The sequence below is a fragment of the Myripristis murdjan genome, chromosome 3 (genome assembly GCF_902150065.1).
Source record: "Myripristis murdjan chromosome 3, fMyrMur1.1, whole genome shotgun sequence".
Classification (NCBI taxonomy): Eukaryota; Metazoa; Chordata; class Actinopteri; order Holocentriformes; family Holocentridae; genus Myripristis; species Myripristis murdjan.
The window spans coordinates 7,586,281-7,597,262 of record NC_043982.1 but is presented as its reverse complement, the minus strand read 5'-3'; the positions used below and the strand labels follow the sequence as shown (position 1 = coordinate 7,597,262).

At 46.0% G+C, this 10,982-nt stretch overlaps 1 protein-coding gene across 1 annotated transcript in view; it reads left to right on the top strand.

Annotated features, from left to right (window-relative positions):
• Positions 1-619: 619 nt before the first annotated feature.
• Positions 620-10,982, top strand: part of cgnl1 (cingulin-like 1) — a 34,071-nt gene continuing 23,708 nt past the window's right edge. The window contains exons 1-7 of the mRNA XM_030078759.1: positions 620-897; positions 3,169-4,900; positions 5,157-5,251; positions 7,322-7,427; positions 7,761-7,862; positions 8,937-9,079; positions 10,669-10,807. Of these exons, the coding sequence (XP_029934619.1) occupies positions 3,221-4,900; positions 5,157-5,251; positions 7,322-7,427; positions 7,761-7,862; positions 8,937-9,079; positions 10,669-10,807 (2,265 nt within the window). The 5' untranslated portion in view covers positions 620-897; positions 3,169-3,220. The remainder of the gene's footprint in view (positions 898-3,168; positions 4,901-5,156; positions 5,252-7,321; positions 7,428-7,760; positions 7,863-8,936; positions 9,080-10,668; positions 10,808-10,982) is intronic.

Below are 10,982 nucleotides of genomic sequence, written 5' to 3'. Positions count from 1 at the left end.
TGCACGTTTGCAGAGTGCGGGTAACCTTCAGCGCTCTGCAGGTGAGGGTGTGTGCAGGTACCTGTCATGTTCCCGGGGCGTTCCGCAGCCTGTTGCAGCCATCTGTGTGTGTGTGTGTGTGTGTGTGTGTGTGTGTGTGTGTGTGTGTGTGTGTGTGTGTGTGTGTGTGTGTGTGTGTGTGTGTGCTCACTGCTGCTGATGATAAGCTGGTGTGAAAGGAGGTCGTAAAGTAAAAACATCACAATCAGATTCCTCTGGGCTCTTAACACTATTCATTTTTTATTATAGCATTCCTATAATACGTCATTTTGTTATGATATTGCAACATTTGTAATAGGATTACTGTAAGCCTACACAGCAATACACTGAGTCACACCAGAAAATTAATAAGTTCTCACTTTTTTGGTGGTGGTACTGCAAGGGCAAGTTGTGTTCTCCAATAGACTCATGCCATTCCTACCATGAAGAAACTACCGCCTCTTTCTTAAGTGAATAATGTAAAAACTGATTAATCAGGAGGTTGGGACTGTTCTCCCAACAGGTTGATCCGCTGCTCTGAGACAGTTGAGCTGGGCCTGGGAAAGTGCAGGGCTTGTGTGAGAAAGAAAGGAGGAATCCTTGGTGGTGTTTTTTAAAAATCTGGTCCAGGATCGCTGGTTTGTTCGGGCTGTTTTGTGCAGGTTTGTGTCGCTGGCGGAGGAGGCGGAGCCCCGAGGAGCGTCGCTTGGTCGGACGTCCTTCTCAACTGACTGTACTCCCTCACCAAACAGGACAAGCCTAAATAACTTAGAAATCTCTGCGGGGTGGGGTGGCGAAAGCTTCCCTTTCCGAAAAGATACATTTTTTGAAGTTTGATTTCTGTAATCTGCGTAATTTGAGCGAGATTAAGCGACGCTGGTGAGTAAAAGTTCTCATTGTAATCAAATCATCCTAATAATGCGGGGAATGTGAGCGCGTTCAGCTGCGCTCTGTGTTTTTGCGGGGGGAAAAGTAGTTTCAGTGATCATTTCACCTCTGAAAGAGAGTCGACTTTGCACTGAAGTTGTTGCGGTGGTGGACAGTCAAAGTTTGGAGGTAAATCCTGGAGGAGTGCAGTAGAAGCGTTGCCACCTGTTGCACTGAGCAGCGATGGGAAATGGCCACAAACAGCATCAAGCCACCATGCACTGCTGCTCTTTCCTCCTATGAAATTCTTATTGTTAGTGTTAGGTTTTCCTCTGATGCACTGTGTGATTGAATGATCACTTTCGTGTTTGTTTTTTGTTTAATGCTGAGTTTGGATGTTTGCTCACACACAGTCACCGCAGTTAAGCTCTTAACAGCATAATGAATCTAAATTCCCATTCACATGATGTTATTTTATGTTGTTTATTTACACTTGCATGTCTAGTTTTCTTTTTGGAAACTGAAATGGCTCCATTTTCCCACTCTGGTAAATGTGGCTCTATTAGTATGGCCATTTTCACTCTCCTATATTCATATGTTAAATGGGAACTCTCACCGGACAACTGGCACATGTGGGCTGGATAATGTTATCTCCCCCTTTCTTTTGCTGAGGCTCCCCTGGACAGATCAAAGCCTGCACCTTGACATCCTAACCTGTGCTTAGCTGACCTTTGCTCTGCAGGGCTTAGAGGAGGGTTCAGAGTGGTGCAAACTTGTGGAGCACAGAGGGAGATGTTGGCCCAGCGAGGGTTTCCTCCCTCGCAGAAAAGAGTACAATGGGAGGAAAATAAGCTGCACACACCTTGGAGCCCTTGTGCGTCGGATACATGTGACGCTTTGCATGAAAGAGTCTATTGTGTGGGCTTAAGCTTCATTCTGTCCTCCAAAGCACGTTAAATGCTTTACCTTGGCCTTGCTCTTGTCTCAGCGTCTGTGCAGGTTGACAAGTATGAGGCAGTGTCCGCAACAATCATCTGCTTGTCAAATTCATGTTTTGTGGACGTGACCTCACTATATTCACTTTTTTTTTTTCCACTATATTCACTGTTGACTCATGTTTTTGGAAAAAGAGGTCATGGGTTTTCCACAGTCTTAAGCTGTTGCACTCCAATGTGACGTTCTGCTTTTGTCTTTGTTGTCATTCTTATCAGTGTTCTTCCTGCAGAGCCATCGCAATTTATCTTGGTACTGTAACATTAGCTGAAATGGGACATTATCAGCCAGGCAAACAGGAACCTGTTAAGAGCCCATTGTCCACTGACACACATGGTGGCTGCTGATGGCTTTGTGTTTACTGGCTTCCCAGGCATAAATATCTTTGCAGAACATTGGATAGTTTACCCTTATTGTTGGTGAAACGGTGAAGAGTTTGCCAGCTGCATGCCTGTAATGCTGCTGGTAGGTTTGGACGCAAACAGAAAGTAACATTAGTGATTGCTAACTTAGTTGCAAAATGGAATGGAATGAAAATGAAAACCCTCCCCTCATAATAAATGTGACAGAACTGTGGGGAACAAGTTTTACATTCCTGTTTCCCAAGCTCCTCCAAGGGACAGGGACTGCAAATTATAGTCATTTACAGCTATCAACAGAGCTGTAGACACACACACACACACACACACATACACACACAAACACACACACATGTAAAGACTGATTTTGGTCACTCTAAATCCACCAACCACCAAGGTTATTTCGAGAAGACACACTCTTTGAGCTCTGAGGTTATTCCCAGGCACAGATGACGCATTTTATCTTTCTGTCGATACTTCATGAGCTGTCCAAGCTATATCTTTTGTCATGCACTGTAAACAGTCATTATGTTAAACCGTATCTCTTAATCACACACTTGTTATGGCTGTCTAAACAGTACCTGGCCATATTTGCAGTTGAGATGAATGCGGTTAATGCTGACTCTTTTTTTTTTTTGTCTAAGACCAAGGTTGGTGTTATAGGCAAGCCAGGCATCTGTTGTCTCAGTGACGTTCATTGCCTCACTTTTCTAAATTGAATAAGCACTTTGACAGAGAGATCTATGTGGAGGCACTCGCTGAACAAACTAAGCATGCAAGAAAAAAAGGAAAATTAAATTGGTTGACATAATTAAATGCAATTTGGCTTTATTGTTTCTTTAGAGCGGTGATCCAGGAAACATTTGTTGACACTGAACTCCATGGTGTCTCGTTTCTTAATAATACAACCGGTCTGTATTTTCGTCTGCAGAGGTGGGCCACCTGATCCAGGGAGAGGGATTTATTTTCCTTCTGCATTCCTGATGGAGTCGTACAGGGTGACTGGCATTCCCAACAGTGGACTGCAGCGGGGCTACACTCAGCCCGCTCGCTCCTCAAGAGCTCACAATAATGGAGCTGGCACTTATGGCCTCAGCATCCGCGTCCAAGGTATAGATGGACACCCCTATGTAGTTCTGAACAACCAAGACAGGGGTACTCAGTCACATATCGACCCTAACAGTAATGGGTACATCGACACAGACGGCTCTTTCATCGAAAATTACCAGGAATATGACTTCAGAGGAGGCAAGGAGGCCGGTTCTAACAGCCCCTTCATGGAGTACAGGTCTCAGAAGATGATGCACCATAGCGGCCATCAAAATGGTGTTGCAGATTCACAAGGAAAGAAACCATCCACGCTTCTGAACTTTCAGAAGCACCCAGAGATCCTGCAGCCGTATGACCCTGAGAACAACTCCCTGAACCTCGACGGGTTCCGCAGCCTGCCGTCACGGCCTCTCTCTCTGTCCGAGACCGGGAACCAGAACCAGGCGTCCTCTCCCACATCTGCTGCACCTGTGGTCTCCCACACCAAGTCCTCAAGCCTTGACCGGAATAAAGTTCCTGCACAAGAGGAAAAAACACACCTTCCATCCCAGAGCCAGACGGAGACTGGCCTCTCTAAGCCGAAAAACAAGCAAGCACAGCCCCCGTCCTTGGTTCCTGCCCAGGTCCCTCAGCCTCAGACTAGACAAGAACCCCAGGTGGCTCAGCCACAGTCCAAACCTCGCACCACCAACTCGAATCCACCTCAGACCAAGCCAGTGTCAAAACCTCAGCCTCAGCACCAGGTAATGCCTCCGTCCCAGCCTCAGCCCTCCACAGTGTCAAGTCCTGCAAGCGAGCGAAGCAAGACGTCCTGCCGATCCCCCAGTTCTGTAAGCAGCGCCAACTCTAGCCTTGAGCGCACCCGCCGTGAGCCCGATGTCCTTCCTCTACGCAGGACTGACTCCAGCGGGCCAGTTCTTCAGTCGCCCTCCCGCTCCCGCCACCTCTCCTCGCCCTCCACCAACACTCCTAAAGCCGTGACAGATGACCAGGTGGAGGCCCTGTATGCAGACACCATCAATCGGCATCAGAACCGCCGGTACATCCCTTTCCTCCCCGGTACAGGCCGAGACATAGACACAGGCTCTATTCCTGGTGTTGATGAGCTAATTGAGAAGTTCGATGGTAAAGATGGCAGCCAACAGCGGAGAGGCAGGGCAGGGCGCAGGAACAGGATCAGTCAAGAAGACAGGAAACGCTCTCGCAGTGTGGATAGCGCCCTGCCATTCGGCCTGCGAGAACGCTCCAACTACATGGATGAGTTTAGCAGGAGCCAGGGCACATCGATGGAGCATGTCCTTCGGCCCTCACAGCTCCGGCTGCAGAAGACAGCGGGCAGTCAAGACTCCTGGGTGATGTCCGTGGATGGTAGGGCCAGCTCCAGGGCCTCCTCTCGTGGTGCCAGTGCTCCTGGCTCCCCGCAGAGTACTATCTCTACAGGGGTCGGCTCCATCCAGGGATACAAAAAGCCACAGACTCGCTCCTCTTCTCTGAGTAAAGACAGTGTAGATGGCGCCCCTTCATCTGGCAAGGGTTTGCTGAATGTTACAACGTCCCTGTCGAAACCATCCGCCTCCTCAGGCAAAAGCCCGAGCACAGACACAGATGTTCAGGTAAAAATCCTGCAATTTGTGTTATGTGTTTCAGGAGCTTTACGACTGGATCTTGCTTGCTTATGCTTTTTTCAAACACTCTTTCTGTTACTTAATGCACCCTCAGCTTCTAATGTCAGTTCATTGCCCATCAAGTCTTTCTCTGCTCAGTCTTATAAAAAGACACAGTGTAAGAGAAGAAATCTTTTCAGCAAGACTGTAGTTACCAGTGCTCTCATCTAACTCTTTCTCTCTTTTCATTTCCTGGTACATTCAGGCGACACCTGATCTTCTAAAAGGTCAGCAGGAGCTTTCACAACAAACACATGAAGAGACAGCAAAACAGATATTGTTTAATTACCTCAAGGATGGGTGAGTAATGTCAGAACTTTCCTTTGTTGTTTTTTTGTTTTTTAATTAATGTTGATTTTGGTGTAAACTGATATTTTTTTTTTCTTCTGACTGATGTCATGCATCGCAGTATTCAGTGACTCTGGACTTACTGACTATAGGCCGCTCCCAAGCCAAAGAAATGAACACAGTATTATTACTGCTCTGCAGTGAGCTGCTTAATACACATAAAAAAATTATATGGTGTCGTAATAAGATTAAATAGTTCGACATCATCATAGTTTCATGCTAAAGGTACAAGATATTCAGTCTTATCAAGAATGAACATAAAACACAAAAACAAGAAGCCTAGCATAAGCATCTTCAGTTTAAACTGTGATTTAATTTTGGCTTATATGCTTATATTGTGAAAATATTGTAGCGAGAATCCATGGCTTTTTATTGAATCATGAACTGAGCATATTGTTGTCTTAGCATTAAGATGTGGAAAGTTACTGTGTAAGGTAATGAGTCATGAGACAAGAAAATGCACAAAAGAAAATGTTGAACACATCAGTGTTTTTTATCAGGGCCTGACCGGCTCTGATAAAAGTGAAGGAATGTGCTCTCCCCGCTCTCCCATCCCGGCTGTGAGTGATTCAGCTGTCTAGAGTTTGTTTCCCTGCAGAATCTCTCCATTTATCCCTCCCTTTCTGTCTCTGCCTTCACTTTGTAGCAGAGTGAAATGAGGGGGAAACTTTCGGTTTGTTTTTGTTAAGCAGAAACTGTTATAATCCAAAACTATGCTGGATTACAAAGTTAATGCCACTTGGTGTTTGAAGGATCCAAGTGTGAAGGTCTGCACCCACATTATGTCCAGTGAAATGTAAACTGATTTGCTCTCACGAACCAGTATCTGTCAGCTTGCACACGGTTGTCTGAATCGGTGGTTAGTTTTGCGTAATTCTCTGCTGTGAATCTTGAAAGCACAGAATTTGCAGGTTCCTTCATTTCACATATGCTGGAGTCGTGGATAATGTGGGAAATGAACAGGAAACTGCTTTGGGTGTGTCAGGCCACAGGTCAGGAGTCACAGGACAAAGGAAAGGAAACGCAGATGGAAGTACTGGGCTGAAACTCAGCTACATTCCCAAGGCCCAGAAGACAAACATTCAGCAACAGGGGTTATAAAGGTTTAATGAAAATCATCTGGAAGAGGGAAAGGGAGGCGGGGGAGTTTGGGCTCTCTCTGTCAGCTGTGTGATTCACTGAGATGATACATCGTGCTTGTCTTGAAAACACTGTAGCTCCGGTTTTTTTGGCAGTGGTCATGTTTTCACTGCAATTGAAGCATTGAAGGATGCTGTCCTTGAGCTTTTAAATCCCATTAGATAAACTCAGAAATGCATGGTGGTCAAGCTAGAAACAAAGCTGCTACTCTGAGCTCCTGAAAAGTTGACATTTTGAAGATAGGAGGGTTTCAGCTGATAGGACTGGATTGTTATTGGTTGCTATATATAGTATAACACAATTCTTGTTCTTTTTTTAAACAAAATGTGTTCATTACATGTGTCCACAGCTTCAAACAAATGGTGATCAAAGGGACACAGGTTCATTTAAGTTAAAAAACTTTACTTCAAAAGTTTGGTGAAAATGCAGTTTTTGCTAGAACACTTATTTTAAAACAATGAATCAACTGCTTCTATGTAATACACCATTTAAAAAAAAAAAATGCCACAATCAATCAGTATCACACATCCTTTCTATTTATGGCTCTCGGTCCTGTTCATAATCTTACCAGGTAATGGAATGGGATTATGCCCCCTTCCTCCTATGTTTTGTGCAGGGCCCTTTAATTCTTCCATAGTTAGTGGATGGGTGTAATGAAGCTGTTTGTGCTGCAAGGTGACACATCAAAGCAGTGTTATCCGTCCTGACCCACCGAGAGCTGGGAATGAGGTTCCTTGTTCCCAGAACAGTCAGGAATTAATTCCTGACCCACCATGCACTGAGAGGGGTCTTTGACCTTTCATTACCAGAGTGTGTTAACATACCTGCATGTATGTATGTGTGTGTGTGTGTGTGTGTGTGTGTGTGTGTGTGTGTCTGCAGAAGCAACGATAACGATGACACCACCAAGAGAAAGGTCAACCTTGTCTTTGAGAAGATTCAGACGTTGAAGTCGCGGGCCTCAGGGAGCGTCCAGGCCGACAACAAAGTGAGACTTTGTTGTGTGATTGTAACTGGGCTACACAAACAGTTAAATATCTGTGAGCTTATTATTTCAGGCTCTGAGGCTTTAGCTTTGTGCGAGCATGCAAAGCACACAGCCAGTGTTTGCTTTGCGCAGCGGACACTGTCAGCAATTGAATATTAACCATCTAGAAAAAAAAAAGATCACAATGCTAATGCCCGAGTCCTTCCTCAGATGTCACTCAATTATGGTCGATTTTGAGAAGGTGAAAGAGTTTGCTCAAATATCCAGTTCATGTCTGTTTTATTTAGAATTGATCGGTAAGAGATAAAGAAAATGTGTATGTTCCTCCACCAGTCCCTTGACCTTGCTGCCCAGACCAAAGCACTGCAGGAACAGAATGCTAAGCTGGAGGGGGAAATATCTGAGCTGAAGGGACAGCTTGAGGAACAAAGCACGGTAATGCACACCAACCTGCCTGAAGACAATGCTGTGCTTCTGACAGCAGTCGCTGACTTCAAGAAGAATTCATTGTGGGGTCCAAATGACTTATAGGGACAAACGTTTTTGGAATCGGTCAAGTGTTGAGCAAGAACGTTTCAGCTGGCTGCCATGAAAGTGTCTGACAACATTATGGAAAGGGTCCCTACAGAGACAGGCATTTTCTTTTGCATCTAATAACATTACCTGCACTCCGTCTGCAGCAGGTTTCTCTGCTCTCAGAACAGCAGAAATGCTTCGCTGTGGGATTTCCTCTCCTCTCTGGCTGGCGGTTGTAATCCCGGTCAAATTAGTTAAGACCCGGTGGTGTGCAAGGCTCAGTGTGCGGACAGCAGTGTTTGGAGCCATTTGTAGCACAACTAGCCGCAACTTCGGTGTGTCCCTATCCGATAGAGGTAGTCCGTGAAAGCTGCATGGAGTGTGGTGAGTCATTTGGCTGCCACAGTGCGGAAATGTGCAAACACAAGCCATTGTTATTTTTTAGAAACTTCCTTTCCATAATGTTGTCAAACACTTACAATAATCGGACAGTGCCAGTGGCAAAAACAAGGACTTTTAGTGGGTGTAATTTGAAGGGTGAACTTGCCCCATGTGATTTCACTGCAGCCTGTTTTGTGGCTGCTGGCTGAAGCACTCTCGCTCAATACTGGACCAGTTCCAAAAATTTTTGTCCCTGTCGGTCATTTGGACCCCAAAAGTGGGAAAATAGGGCCCAGGTTGAAAAATACTAGAATTATCCATGAAGTCTGTCATCTTTGTTAGTTTATTTCCTAATGTGTTGACTGGAGAGTATCCTGACTCTCAGTTTATAAGATAAACTAATCTTGGAACTGCCAATAGCTCAGTGCAGCAGAGATAAATGATTAACTGCAGAAAGGCTTCTCTGCATAGCTTAAGAACGCCCTCACAAGCTGGAACAATGCCTAAGTATGATACGAATGCATTTCCTCTCCTAAGAAATTCTAGTGTATGAGTGTATATATTTGCGAGAAAACGTGTGCATTCCTATTTATTTGTGTTTTTGACGATCAGAAGAGTCAAGCAGAGGCCGCGAAGAAGACGGCGGCGGGTTTGAAGGACCTGCAGAAGGAGCTGGAGCAGAGCGAGGAGGAGTGCAAGCGTCTGAAGGAGAAGCTGGCCAAAACTGAGGCTCAGCTCCAGACCACACTAGAGGAGTAAGTGGAGAGTGACGAGAGCGGGTGGCAGGTCCAGAAAATGAGCAGCCCTGAGGTTAAAGTCAGAATTCAGAGTTGATCAGAGTTTGAATCCTGACTTTTTTTCAGAGATTGATCTCAGAACTCATTTTTTTTTTTTTCTCTTCCCTTCTGTCCCGTGTCATTTAATCAAGTTGTTACCATGTGCAGGACTGGACTTGGGGGCGGGAGGGCACAACTGCTCCAACCAGAAATACATGTATCACGATGGATTATGATATTGGCATAAAGAACATGAAGAAAAGCCACAGACCGCACGAAAACTAGTGTGCAATGCCAAATCTTAGGAGCAGGCTATACTTGAATAGCCACTAAAACACAAGAACAGCAAGTGGCCCATCCGCACAGAGTGTGTGTGATGCCAAACTTTATGGATGGAGTATGGACAGCAACCAAAGCCTCAACAGCATCTGGCATTATGAGCGCTAGAGAGAAGTATGTTGTGAATTGGATTTAAAGGGCACAATCTAACAACTGGAATTACTCGGCTAAAAGAGGGCCAATTTCTCTTTCTGCTTGAGTAATTCATAATTCCAGGGCCCCGAGCTGAAGCCCACAGCAGCCCGATTTGTAAGTGTGGCACAGACTGTCAATCACGCCATCCTCATATCTGGGTTTGTGCTGCTCCTGCAGGTGGTTTGCTTTTTTCCCTCGCCCTCCATGTTAGTTTGCGCTCGGCGACTGATCTATCTGCCGTTCTTTCTGACAATATGGCCGGTTCTGCTCCATTTCCTGCTCTCCGGTTTGTAATTCCATTGTTTTTTTGCCTGGTGACTCTCAGCCTGGAGTCGGTGATGACAGCGTCCGCTGACTTGCCAATATCTGTGGCTTGTTGCTTGTGCTTGATGAGATTCACCGGGTTTCATTTTGACCTTTTGAGTGAAAGATTTTTTACGCTGTGTAGCGTGAGGCATGTTGTCCTCTTGAATGCTATTGAGTACACTTTTGTTTAGACATCTTTATTTGTGTTTCTCGCCGCAGTGATGGGTCTTATTTTCCTCTCCACTGCTGTTCATAGGATCCAGGAGGATTCACTTTCATTGTGGCTTCTTTGTCTTTTGATTACTTGGTGTAGTTTCACCAGAGGCCGGTACTTGCTGTCTCTCGGGATGAGCTCATAGAAATGGACTTTGACAGACATGTGGTTAAACTAGTCAGTGATGGAGATATCTTAGCTGCTCTCACTCCATTACAACAGGAATAGAGATCCTTCGTGAAACAGTCGGTGTCACTCTGGGATGATTTATTTGAGCAGCCTTTTCGCACTTGTCACCCCTCCCCCCCTCCCCGCCCCCGTGGTGTTACAGTGTGGAGGAGGTTTGGTTTCAACATTAGTGGCTATCCTGTGTCTGAACGCTCCCTAAAATATTCTCAGGAATATTCTCAAATTATCTCTTTTAACCTCCGTGGTCTGTCGGCCAAAGATCCAGACACAGCACAGGTGCTGCCATTTGTATGTGTGAATTAGGGTTCAGGTGTTAGTGTGTGTGTGTGTGCACATGTGTACCTGTGCTGTGTTGTGACTCTGTGGGCGCTGTGTGGTCTGCCAGGCTGTTCCAGGTGAAGATGGAGAGGGAGCAGTGCCAAACGGAGATCAGAGACCTGCAGGACCAGTTGTCAGAGATGCACGATGAGCTGGACGTTGCCAAGAAGTCAGCCGCCGACGGAGAGAAAGACTCCATTATGGCGGTAAGGCACGGCGCTCCCCGCTCTCGCAGAAGAAAGGGAACGACGCGGCTGCCAGCTTTCCCGCTCATACCCATAACCCTTTAGGCTTCGAGAGCGCGTCACGGTGACGGCCGCTGGCAGCAGCTTGGCGCTCGCCTCTCGCCGTCGGCCGTGTTCAAACTGCTAACCTTCTGCT